Source organism: Danio rerio, chromosome 6, assembly GCF_052040795.2.
Source record: "Danio rerio strain M-AB ecotype USA chromosome 6, GRCz13ab, whole genome shotgun sequence".
Taxonomy (NCBI): Eukaryota; Metazoa; Chordata; class Actinopteri; order Cypriniformes; family Danionidae; genus Danio; species Danio rerio.
The window spans coordinates 40,208,502-40,221,521 of record NC_141026.1 but is presented as its reverse complement, the minus strand read 5'-3'; the positions used below and the strand labels follow the sequence as shown (position 1 = coordinate 40,221,521).

The window sequence follows — 13,020 nt, the reverse complement described above, 5'->3', positions numbered from 1 at the left end:
AAGCAAAGAAATTGTCATATTGAAATATTTAGCTTAAATCTAATTGTATTATTTTTTTATATTTTTAAAATGTTTGGTGACTAACATATTATTTTAATAAATACATCTGTTTAATAAATCTTGTTTAAATGTAGCATTGCCTATATTTACTAAGAAATAGATAAAAATATTCATTTTCAAAATGGTGGGTACGCAATTATGCAGAACACTGTACATACACTCTCAAGCAAAAAGGTCCAAAAGTTGTCTATGAAATGGTACCTCTGTGCCATGTTTACTCCCAAAGGGTGTATTATATACACAAAAAGTATACTAACAATTTTAAAAAAAGAAATTATTTACCACCCCTAGTGATAGCTTTCGTATCTTTTCCCCTGAGAGTGCAAACATTGTTTTATTTTTAGCTTTGTCACTATTTTTAAATAAAACAGAGGATAAATCTTTTAGATCTTCAAAAAAGTACAGAAATAGTCCAACAGAATCTGCCTTGATCAAATCAGACATTTCAGAAAAGTAAAAAAAAAAAAGTTGAACTGCATCTATTCTGTATAGCTAAAATCCAAAACTGATTCTGTTAAATAACCAGCTGATAAATGCTTCTGATAAATTAAATGTGAAAATGGAAGTGCTGTGAAAAATGAACCTATCTGTCTAACTTTTCAAAGATTTTTATATAGGTTTGGTCGAAAACTTTTTGAATGGAAACTTCAACATTTTCCTGAAGTACATTTGCCTTCGGTTCTATTTTAAGTCTTATTTTGCTTCAAATGGGTCACAGTGATTCTACAAGGAAATAAATCATGTTCATATGCTAAAGCTCAGTGAGTAGATGCAGTGGATTCAGCGAATGCTCAGCAGATGTTGTCACGGCTGAAGTGTTATCACGCCATATGTGCAACTGTCAGGCCCAATGTGTTTTATACTGAGACTGACTCAGAGGGGAACTGACTTACCTTTTAACATCCTCTCTTTGCAGCCAGTTCCAACTGATAAACACAAAGTGCACAGAAAAACACTGCCATGTGTTTACAGTATGTACAGTGTGCATGAACAGCTGCACACAGTAAAGCTGTGCTCTATATGCTCAAGACCACAGCTGTATCTTCCTGGAATTTATTTAAATTGAAATTACATTTTTATGTGTAGCTGCTGTTGTGGGAAGTGAATTGAATGAATTATTATTACAAATGCTTTAAACAATGTCTCTGATTTGTAATCCATCTACATTGCTCACCATATTTGGACTTTCAGGCATTATTGCGAGACTTTACCGCTATTTAATTTGAATCATTTCCATAATGTTCAACTTTTATGAAAATAAACAAATTATGTATAACCTCAGCAAAAAATCTTTTGTGAACCAATAAGGGCCAGTTAATATTGTTTGAAAGTTTGACAAAATGTTTTAGATCAATCAACAATTGCATATTTTATTAGGAAATAAATGTTTTGTCCATTATTTATTTATTATTAATAGACTTTTTCCATAATCTAAAGTTAGTTTGGTAAAGGGACACGTTACCTTTCTGAAAATATACATTTTATAATCACACTCACTATACTTATACTGGTTTGAATTTGTGCATGGCAGGGTTGACACAATTTGAGGTTTGTTTAATGTTTTTCTGCTTGCAGTTTATTTATAATAAGTGCAGGAGCTTGACCAACATTCAATTCTTACACCCTAAGGTCTAATAATTATTACAACAACTATGTGGTTAAATCAAAATTTTTTTTTTTTATTATTTTTTTTTTGATGTCTCAAAGGCACTTTATAGTAATAATGACCCTTAAATAAAAAAAAAACACTTATTTTGATTTGTGTGGCTGTGCACTGCTTACTCTTCTGTTCTCTGCCTCACTATATAAGTCTCATGTTAACTGAAATATATTGATTTAATTTCCATAAGAAGGCAGATAATACATATAAAATAATAGTCCAATACCGACTGCAGTACCAAGCCTGTGCAAATCCTTTTTATTCCTCAGCCCTGCTGTGCAAAAATATCCCACTGCTAAGCATTTAAACATTTAGTTAAACAGTAAAATTTACCATTTATTATGTTTATTCTTAATTATGCCATATTTACAACCTTTAATACAAAGTTGACTTTTTCGATGTAATGTTAGGAATTGTTTTTCATTTGTCTGTGCTTTTAAAATAGCTAAAAGAACAATTACACTACTGGTAAAAAGTTTGGGGTCAGTTTTTTTTTCATGTTTTTTTTTTTTTTTGAGAAAATTATTCTGTTTATCTTGACGGCATTTATTAAATGTATTTTTATAGATATTTATATTAAAAAAATAATTGCTTTTTTATTGTATGTAGTTTCAAATGAAATTTTTACTCCTATTATTATTGCTTTTAATTCTATTACCATTAATAAAAAATATAATAATAATAATAATAATAATTTATATTGATATTGAATGATTTCTGAAAGATCATGTGACTCTGAATACTGGAGTAATGAATCTGAAGAATCATCTTTAAAATCACTGGTAAAAAAAATTACTAAAATAAATTATAAACTACATTAAAAATGTTTTTACTGTATTTTTGATTAAATAAATGCAGCCTTGGTGAGCAGGAGAAGCTTATTTAAAAACATTTAAAAATCCTACTGACCCCAAACTTTTGACCAGTAGTGTATATCAAAGTAAATTATTTCAAAATAGATTTTAGACTACAAATTAGTAATCGTCAAGCTTTTTAAAAATTAAATACCTCATGAATTTAAAACAAAGTTGCATCTTACTGATAAGAACTTTGGCATTTGACATTTTTGGGACATTTATGAAAAGAAGAGAATAAGCAAGGGCATTCTGGTTTCTGAATGACTGCTTCATTAGCCAGTGTTGCTTGCGACATTTCATGGCTGCTGGAGGTAATCAGCACCTCTTTGCCAGTTTAATTTCCTCCATCAACAGCATTCCAGCTATTCCATAGCAAAGTGGTGACATGCATGCTAGGCATCACTCTCTAATAATGTGCATTCAAGATATGCAGCAGATATTTGATGCGCAGACAAACAGGCAAATTACAATTATTGATCCATTTGTCATACTCCACATATATCACAGTTCCAAGTCATGCAACATTATAGCAGCTGATGCTACACTACACAATTTTCTGTATTTGCAATGATTAGGCTATTCATTCCCAGATAACACACACACATCTGCAACATGTAGTTTTAGAATTGATTGGTCTGGAAAAAATCTGATGTTTTCAAATGTTTGAAAATGTCTTTAAAAGTCTTAAATGCATCTAAATATGACTGTTTATTGTTTCAATTTTTACCTAATTAGACTATGCATTCCCAGACAGCACATGTACATCTGCAACATGTAGTTTTAAAATTGTTTGGTCTAAAAAAAAAAAAAAAATCAATATGTTTAAATGTCTGAACGTGTCTTTTAACGTCATAAATGCATCTAAAATATGTACAATTTATGTCTGAAACTTCTACTCATTAGACTATTCATTCCCAGATAGCACACATACATCTGCACCATATAGTTTTAAAATTGTTTGGTCAGGAAAAAATCAGACGAGGTCAAATGTCTGAAAATGTATTTAAAAGTCTCAAATGCATCTAAAATACATCTATTTAATGTCTAAAAATTGACATCTTATAGATATTTTGTAGATAAGCACACAATCTTGGCTAAAACTCTTCTCTTTATACTGCATTCACTCAGTTCTAGGCTCTCATGCCATCACCAATGACAACTCGTAGCAGGACATGCACACACCATGTTAAACATGGTACAATGTGGTTAAAAGAAAACAGCAGTGCAGAGTTTGTTGATCATATCGCCTTTGCTTTTGTCTTATAGCAATTTTATGTAAAGAATTATAATGTTTATAATGTGTTTTAATGTTTATAATAGTGTATATGTATCTATGTTATTTTCATTTTAGGTCAAGCCTCTCGTTGACAGGTGTTGAGAACTAGCAAGTCTGCTAAAACACTTAAACAAATACATTTGGTTGTCCACTGTAATGTCCGTGTCAGAATAAATAAATAAATAAATAAATAAATAAATAAATAAATAATAAACGTTCACGCTTGCTATAACATGTTCAAATCATGCTGGCAACAATTAAAAGTGTTGGCCATGTGTCTAAACAATAACAACAAGCTAATGCTAGCATATTTTTTATCATGCTATGCAGGCAACAAATTCATGCTAGCAACATTGTAAACATGTAAAGGACATCTTAGCAACATGTTAATTTTTTAGTAGTGTCCTAACCGTGCTAATGGCAGGTAAGCAATGCATTAGTTCAATTGTAAGTCGCTTTGGAAAAAAAGCATCTGCTAAATGACAATGTAAAAGTAAAAAAGATTAGATCAATAATATGCTAGACAGGCTAGCTCGCTTAACATGCTAGAAACAATAGCAACATTAATGAAAAGTAAAGCAATGTAATGTTAAACAGGTCTTAATACTATAATTAATTTAATTTAATAATATTTAAATTGTAATGTTTTAGAAACTGTATAATAAGGATCATAGGTGACACGTTGGCGCAGGGGGTAGCGCTGTCATCTCATAGCATGAAGGTTGCTGGTTTAAGCCCCGGCTAGGTCAGTTGGCATTTCCCTTTGGAGTTTGTATGTTCTTCCCGTGTTTGTGGGGTTTCCTCCAGGTGCTCTTGTTTCTCCCACAAGTCCAAAGACATGTGCTATGAGTGAATTGGGTAAGCTAAATTGTCTGCAGTGTATGTGTATGTCCTGGTCCTCCAGATTGGGGGTTGAGCGTTGGGCTAATGACCCACCTCGTAAAAATTTGATGTTAAGAAACACCAGCGTGGTGTAGCTCAGTATCAACTTCGATATAAATGGCCCTGGGAGTAAGTAAGTATATTAAAAATTAAAGATGTTTTGTCTGATGTGTTCAGACATTTGGATATGAAACTGATGCATGAAATTATAAAAGCCACTCAGTCAAAAAGTGTGATGGTTTGGTGCTGCTTATGTATTTTTTTTACTGTGCAACATGTGTTATTCCCAGTTACAGAACATGTACAGACAAGCAACCAACTGATCATCCTTTACATGTAATCATCAAGTGTTTAAATTGAGAGAAAATTAAAGAGTTATCCATGAGGGGGAAGGGAAATGAGTTATTAATAAACATTACACATCATCAAATATAAACTTGTCAAAATGGTATGGTCGTTTAAAATCCAATTCACATGAAGTATAATTCAGCAGATATTATTAAGTATTTACACATACATAAATACTTAAATGCATGTGTAAAGGGATAGTTAAATTAAATCCATTAAAATGTTGTTATCATTTACTTTAGTGTTACTTGTTTCAAACCTTTAAAAAAAATTTCTGTTGAACACAAAAGAAGATATTTTAAAAAATGTTGGAAACCTGTAACCATTGACTTCCACAGTATTTGTTTGTCCTACTGTAGAAGCTTTAAAATATCTTCCCTTGTGTTCAACAGAAGAAAGAAACCCATAAAGGTTTGGAAACACTCGATGGTGAGTAAATAGTAAGTAAATCCTCAGTTTTGGGTTGCTTAAAAAAACATCTATGGGCTTAATACACAGATAATAGGAAAAACATTCCTGCCATTTAGTAATTTACTTAAAAAGCCGATTTAATTAATATTACTGGTTGAGGATTTGGGTAGAAATGATTAATTAGGTCAGTGCTGGAATGGCCAAATTAAAAAATGGAATGAACTGATTAAAACACAGGCCCTCTAATGCATCACTGATTACATAAACTCTTTCCCTGCAATCAGATGCAGGGTTTTCTTCTTGATGCACACAAACAGTGACTGAACACAGTGCTGAAATAAAAAGCAAGGCAACATTTTTTACACTATGCGTCATGTTTCAACAAACGGCATGATATTGTAGAGGCCTTCATTTATTAAAGGTTTTCACATCCATGTTGTACTTTAAATAACAGTAACCACAATTAATACTTACCTATTCAACTTCCAGGAGCATTAAACACATTGTTATTTGTAATATATATGTAATACGATTAATGCATTAGTAAGTATAACAATAAATAAGTATGCATTATAATCAATGGTTACAGTTATTTACAGTACAGCATAAATGTTATTATAAGGTGCATTGCAAGGCATGACTAATCCCATTTAAAAAAAAAAAGCTATTATGGGTTTTTGAAAATAAGCTTCCATGAAGTGTGTAACACAACTCTAAGGGAATGAAAACATCCAGCTGAGGTTTAAATCTAAAAGGGCAGCAAGTTTAAAACTATTGATTCTTTAGAGAAATATTTGACTCAGAGTAGAATAAACGAATCGAGTTGGGTTCGGATCTTTTGTTGGATCGCATCGTCGTCGATAAGGTACATTTCCAAATATGTACTTCCAGTTTCGTTAAAATGTGCACGCGCTTTCCCTCCACACATTAGCAGTGGTGCGGGGGATCACAGGACTGATCATGACGCGAAGATGACAGATCAGTAACAGAGATTCGGCTGCGGGTAGGGCGGGAGCAAACTGAACTGGTGCTCTAGGCAAAAGATGATCATGCTGCCCTTAAACTGAAAGTGAAATCGAGAGACGGGGATTACGCGTACGACAGCAAAAACTGGGGCGGGGGGGGTATTATCACAGTATTATCGGTATATAACGGTATTATCACAAGGGAAAGTGAGATGTCGCAGATGCCCTCTCTCTATTCTGCCACCCAGGTGGCTGCCTGGGTCCCCTCTGTGGACGCACCAACCCTGGCTGCGGGGGGTTAAAGTTCATTTTTCACAACAACACCACAGTATAGCTAACCTAGTGCTGTGTTTGTTCCTGTAATTTTTCAGATATTTTTATACAATAACCTATGCTGCAACGCGGGATTCGCAGGCAATTTGCTATTAAAGAAGTAGCAGAGACTATGGGACTTTGTCAGACTTTGACAGTGACTTTGTCAGTAACATTTACAGTTCAATTGGACCAGTTTCTCCATCCTTCGGATCATAACATGTCAGCTTCATTAAAATTGTTGCCTCGTTTGGTGTAGTTTGCAAAATATGTGTTTATTTGTGGCTTGTAATCACGTATTTATTATAGATCAGTGCTTGTATTGTATCTCTCAGGTTAAATCTGTATGGATACGCGTCCAAAACCACGTTAAAAACGCAATGCGTGCTTCTTCCTTTATTAATTTAAATGCGTTTCTGAGCTGGCGATCCTCTGCTGTTTGCCTTGCTATGGCTACCATCAGCCGTTCTTAACACGAGCTGCGCGGTCAATTTTCAAAATAGTAAAATTTTTTGCCACTGTGTGGATTAATACTGAATGTGTTATTAGGTAATAGTTAGGATTAGGCAATGTGTAGTAGGACTAGGGTTGTGAAATATGATTATGTTGAATATGTTTTTTATAAATACTAATAAACAGGCAATGTCTTATTAATAAGCAGGTAATAAGCCATTAGTTATGAGCAAGTATTGGTACTTGTTACCCAATTTAATAATCTCAGCAAGGTGAATTATATAAATGATATATTTGGCCAATATAAAATTATGGCCCATAGAGGATCCATTTCTAGAAATGCCTCAAAAGAATAAACGAAAAGAAAATGTTTCAATCCACATTCTGCATCAATAAATAATATATTGTAAGCAGATATCTGCATTAAAAATACATTCTGGTTAAGTTGTTGTGGAAAATACAAACAGGTTTGGCAAAAAAAAAAAAAAAAAACTCCACATTTGTAATATAACAGTAGCACCATAGCAGTGTGATACACGTGTAGGAATACAGCAGATGATCAGATGTTCCCATGGTTTATCTTCTCTGTACCTCTCCTGCATGTAAAGCTTAGTCTCTCAGGACGAACCAGGTCTACGAAGTTTAGCTCTTTGTGTATCCGTCCCAGAAGAACAGAATTCAAACAAGATTTGACATCCTCACACAAACTCAGAAGTCTTTTTGGTTCCCCATGTGGTGGGTAAGTTTATGTGTTCCAGTGAAGTCCGATGTGGGTTGCGAGCAGGTAACACATGCCTATTGTGCAGGTCATAAGCATCATAGGGAAGCCCAACCTGTGAAATGAAGTAGAGTGAGAATTCAGATTTTCAAGTCTCAACATGAAAGTTCCTACCAACTCTGTAAACCCCTCTCAGTTCAATGTGAAACTTTTGGGAACAGAATTTTCAATAGTGCGCTGACATACTGATGCTTAGAGGTTTTTTTTTTCTCTTGAAGGGATAGTTCATCCCAAAAATATATGATGTTATTATTTTGGTGCTTTTCCACTGCATGGTACTGTATGCTGCAGACTTTTTTACTGTGTTCCATACCTAGTAACTTTTTTAGTACCACCTCAGGTGTGGTTCCAAGCAAGCCATACTGTACATTAACAAAACATGAAGTATGCACACTGGTGGTCACTATCACATCACTTTTGCTTGCAATTGTCAACATGAAGATCGCTGTCAAGACCACCAGCGATGCAGACTCTGCAGATCGCTGGTAAACATGCAGATCACTTTAAGGACTACAAATCTACCTATATATGTACTACAAGATCCAGTCATGCAACACACACACCTGCTTCATGTCTCCATTGATTAGACTCACACAGCTGATGCTGCTCATGGACTGATTACAACACACATATAAATGGCTCACTTTGAGACCCTCATTGCTGAGTCTTGTCATCTTTTTCTGTGACACTACAACGCATTTTCCTTGCACTGCCTTCCATGTTTTTGAACCTTGCTTTGTTTTGTTTGTTTTACCTTGTCTACTGCCTGCCTTTTGACCATTCGCCTGTTATTTTGACAACAAATCTGAATTTGAAGTTTAAATGTTAGAATGTTTAAATGAATAGGACATAGGGGGATAATGGGGAATAGAACATAACTAGGAACTATGCTTCTAACTACAGCTCTAGAGGTGTAGCGCAAAAAAGTTCACGATGCAGTTTGCAAATGTTCTTTAGAACCACGGATTCGCCAAAACAACGAACTATATTTGTAACGGAACTTGCAACCTTAGTTAGCTAAGGATGTTTTTTGGAAAAAAAATAGCCATTGACTTCCATAGTTGTTGTTTTTTCTATCTATGGATATCAATGTTTGTTTTGTGTTTAAAAGAAGAAATAAATTCATCAAGGTTTCATCCCTCAACATCTCCCTCCGATTCATTCACACTCCTCTTTCTATCAAATGACAATCTCAGGGCAGTTCTGCATTATTTCCCCCTTGTGCACTGCATTCGTTTCTGTCTCTTTGTGTGTGAGTCTGGGATTGGATCTAAACAGCAGGGGTCTCGATGCTGTCCCGCTGAGGAGCATGGCAGACACGTTCCCCACTTCATCCAAGTGGTATTAAAGTGTGAGTTTTGAAACATTATGGCAGAGTCAAAAGCAGGGGACAACAGCATTAAAGTATGATCTCCAGGCATTAACGATGAAGTCAAAGGCTGGAGACGCAATAGAATGATGATACCAGTCCCCCATTTAATGTAAGCTGCTTTCCTCAGCCTCTGTAAAGCCGTCAACTCTCAGAGACATGTGGACTGTCCTTGATGCACTCGCTTGCAAAAAGCATCCATCTGGATAGTGGAATTACCATTGTAATTACAACTGGACACTGGCCTAATCTCCACACTCGATCGGCATGCATCAGTGGCCCTATGACCCTCGGTTCAACATACTGCATCTCATCTGTCCATGAGGATTATACTGCATGCCATCCAACCTCACATATTAACAGTTGAACTAAGATTTGCACACGGAAACTCTGTTGAGCAAATCAATACAAAAGAAATCAACAGAATATAATAGCAAGTGGACAGTTTAAAAATGGAATATAGACTATAGTATAAAGCAAATATACAGGAAACTATATAATCTGTTTTCAAAACAATTTCTGTGACTAAAACCTTCATTAAATAATCTAAACTAATGAGATTTTGTCACTTTAACTGCTTATCATCTCATTCCAAATCTGTGTGCTATTAATTTTATGTGGAACACAAAAGAAGCCTTTAAGAGTGTCCATATTAAAAAAAAAAAAAAAAAAAAACAGCATTTAAAAAGGTACATTTTACAACTCCCTGAGGTTTAAATAATATTAGCTGATCTCCAGGTCTGGCAGAAGCACTTTTAGCCTAGCCTAGCATTGATAATTGAATCAGATTAGACCATAAGCATTTTGCTCAGTTTTTTAAAGAGTTTCGATGTATTTAAAGCTTGACACTTATAGTTACAACATGTACTGGACTGATGGAGAAGCTGTTTTCTAGCCTATTATTGCTACATTGTAGAAAAATTCTTGCTGCCTTAATTTTTTCAGTTGAATAAAATACATTTTTCTTGTCATCTCAACTTACATCAATCAAACTGACTAAAATATTAAGTTAAACTTTGTATAACTTATAATTTTAAGCTGAATCAAATTAACTTTGAGTCTGTTGAACCTAAATTATGTTAAACTGATATAATACAGCTTGTATTACTAATAAAATTAAGTTAGAACGTGATTAACTTAGTTTAATAAGTTAAATTGACCTAAAAACATATGCTATCAGGACTAATTGATCATATCATTTCTTACAGAGTTAATGAAGAGAATAAGCACAACCCTGTTAGACCATGCACCAGCGTGCATTGTGCTATCCATAGATAGGAACTACAGTTTATTCTCATTCCAACTAAATAATCAAGCAACTTTGCATTTATACCACGGCTACAATGTGGAATGTTCCTTTAGAGTTCATATTGTTTATGGCTGGTAGACTCCATAATAGTAGTCCAGTAAGTGATAGAAAATATGTGAGCAGGCCGAAATCTACAGTATGTTCTGTTCAGTGATCTGTTCAATACTATAAGTAGCTGTCTCTTGATCATATAGAGTAAAACCGAAATGGATCAAAAAATTAGCTGAAACGACATTATAGTGTCAAGATATTGTGGTATAAAATTTGACAACTTGCATCAAGTGATGTACACTATATTTGTTTGGATAAAGAGTTTTATCTATATAACAAATTAAGTGGTCTAATATGAATCTAAGTTTGGCTTTTTGGGTCATATCATACACTCAGCGCAATAAGGCGCAAGACATTCATGGCATGATTTTCACGTTCAGTATTTATTATATGCATATTTGTTTTAATAAATTTGGATTTGGACATAAATTGGGATTTAGAGACGTATGCATCACCATATGGGGCATAAGCATGGCATGTGTGTTTGGATATAACTCAGTTTTTTGGATCACACTTCATTATTATTGTTCATTTATTCGTTTGATGGAAATTAGAACTGAATTTACAAACAGTTTAGAAACAAATCTTTGCAATTAACAGATGAAATTAAAAATGTAGCCTAATGGATGGCTTCAGTGGAATGAGCTTCCACCTTTTCCTTACTCCATGAAAGTAGAGGACTAAAATAAAGAGTAAAAGTAAAGAGAAAGAGAAGGTAAAGAGGCCAAATGGAGGAGGCTTTTTTATCCTCGCTCTGCAGATGGTCTGTTTAATTGTTTTCTTGCTAGTGAAGAGTTCAGTTTTCCACTTACGAAGTCCGCCATTTAAATAGAAAATGTGCCATGGCGCAACGTAACAGAGAATGTGCCATGACGCAACGTAACAGAGATGAAGTTCCCTTCATCTCTTCTTAAAGGGAACGTGAGATGAGACTGATGGTTTAATGCACGTTATGCTCAAAACACACCCATATTAAGAAAATAAGCACAACTCTGTTACACTATGCACCAAGGCACAGAGCGTATTTTCTGTCCTCAAAATAGCAAAAGTGGATTGGGACACACCCTTAATGCTTTAGCACCATGCACTTTAGACTTTGCACCTAGTTCATTAAAAAAGAGCCCTATTTGTTGACAGACTTAGAGCACATACTTTAGTAAACAGTGTATGACACGCAAAAACAATACAGGAGCAAGTAAATGGAAAACTAATTTACTTTTTTTTTTCTGTTACCTTTTAAAATGTGGTACTTTGCATTTATTGCGTGTTGTTTTTTTTTTTTATAAAGCTAAAATTACATACTCTTACTTTAAGAAGTTAAATGTGTGTTTTCTTTTTGCGCTTCAGTCTGCAGATTTAAGTCCTTGCTCTTTTTACTAAGAACACTAAAAATTCCACATGCAATTTTAATAATTTCTGTTCTGTTTACTTCGCTGATAGTTCAAAAAACAGTCAGGTCTTGTTGCTGAATAAAAAGTCTTGTAGAGAAGGATTCTGGGATGAATAAATGAGTGAGAAAAATGCTGAGAGAGGACAAAGCACTTGTGAGGATGAAAGCTCTGGACATCCATTTAAACCGAGTGCATACCTTCAGCTCAGTGGATACCGACTGACTGAGTGCATGGGTAAATACAGAACATTTGGGCCACAAAGAAATCAACAAGCTCAGAAGAGCAAGTAGCCACTGATTGAAAAGGATAGAGAGGGAGGCCAATGGAGAGCAAATGGACGATAAGAAGAGTGAACAAACACATAAACAAGTTAGAAAAGGAGAGACAGCGTTTCCTAAAAATATTGCAAATCAAAGCACTAAGCAAAACAACTTTTGTAGAAACAAAGGTGCACAGATGGGATGTGTACAAAAGTCCAGTAGTTTCTGATACTTTTATTTCAGTGGATTGATGTACTTCTAATTGAAACAAAATATTGAGTTGGGGCAGGGCTTTGTTTTTTACATCATTGCCTAGTACCAAACTAACGGTAAGGCTGTCAAACTGACATCATTATTGAATACACTACAATACATTAAATACGGTTTTATATACATCAGCTGAGTTTATTTATTTATTTATTTTTTTGTGACCGTTCCATTGAATTAGATCAGATCACATTGGATTATAATCCATTGCATTCTAAAGATCCCATGGCAACGCTTCAAGTTTATAACATGACTAAAGACTATAGCATACACAAGATGTGTCGCCTATATAGTTTTGAATAGGGAAAAGTGTAATGGACAATAAGGTGAATGAAGCCCCGCCTTCTAGTACAGGAGCCAATCATCAATCA

At 34.4% G+C, this 13,020-nt stretch overlaps 2 protein-coding genes across 3 annotated transcripts in view; both read right to left on the bottom strand.

Moving 5' to 3' along the window:
* Nucleotides 1–13,020, bottom strand: part of LOC147836428 (uncharacterized) — a 719,152-nt gene that overhangs the window by 19,420 nt on the left and 686,712 nt on the right. The gene's annotated exons all lie outside the window — the stretch shown is intronic.
* Nucleotides 2,563–13,020, bottom strand: part of oca2 (oculocutaneous albinism II) — a 178,881-nt gene continuing 168,423 nt past the window's right edge. The window contains exon 19 of one of the 2 annotated variants that reach the window (XR_015493936.1): nucleotides 2,563–2,624. Coding sequence is in view for 1 of the 2 variants with exons in the window: in XM_087257613.1 (XP_087113739.1) it covers nucleotides 7,970–8,057 (88 nt within the window). In the remaining variant the exon portion in view is untranslated. Of the gene's footprint in view, nucleotides 2,625–4,968; nucleotides 8,058–13,020 lie in introns of those variants that run through there. The other variant, XM_087257613.1, reaches the window with a different exon arrangement.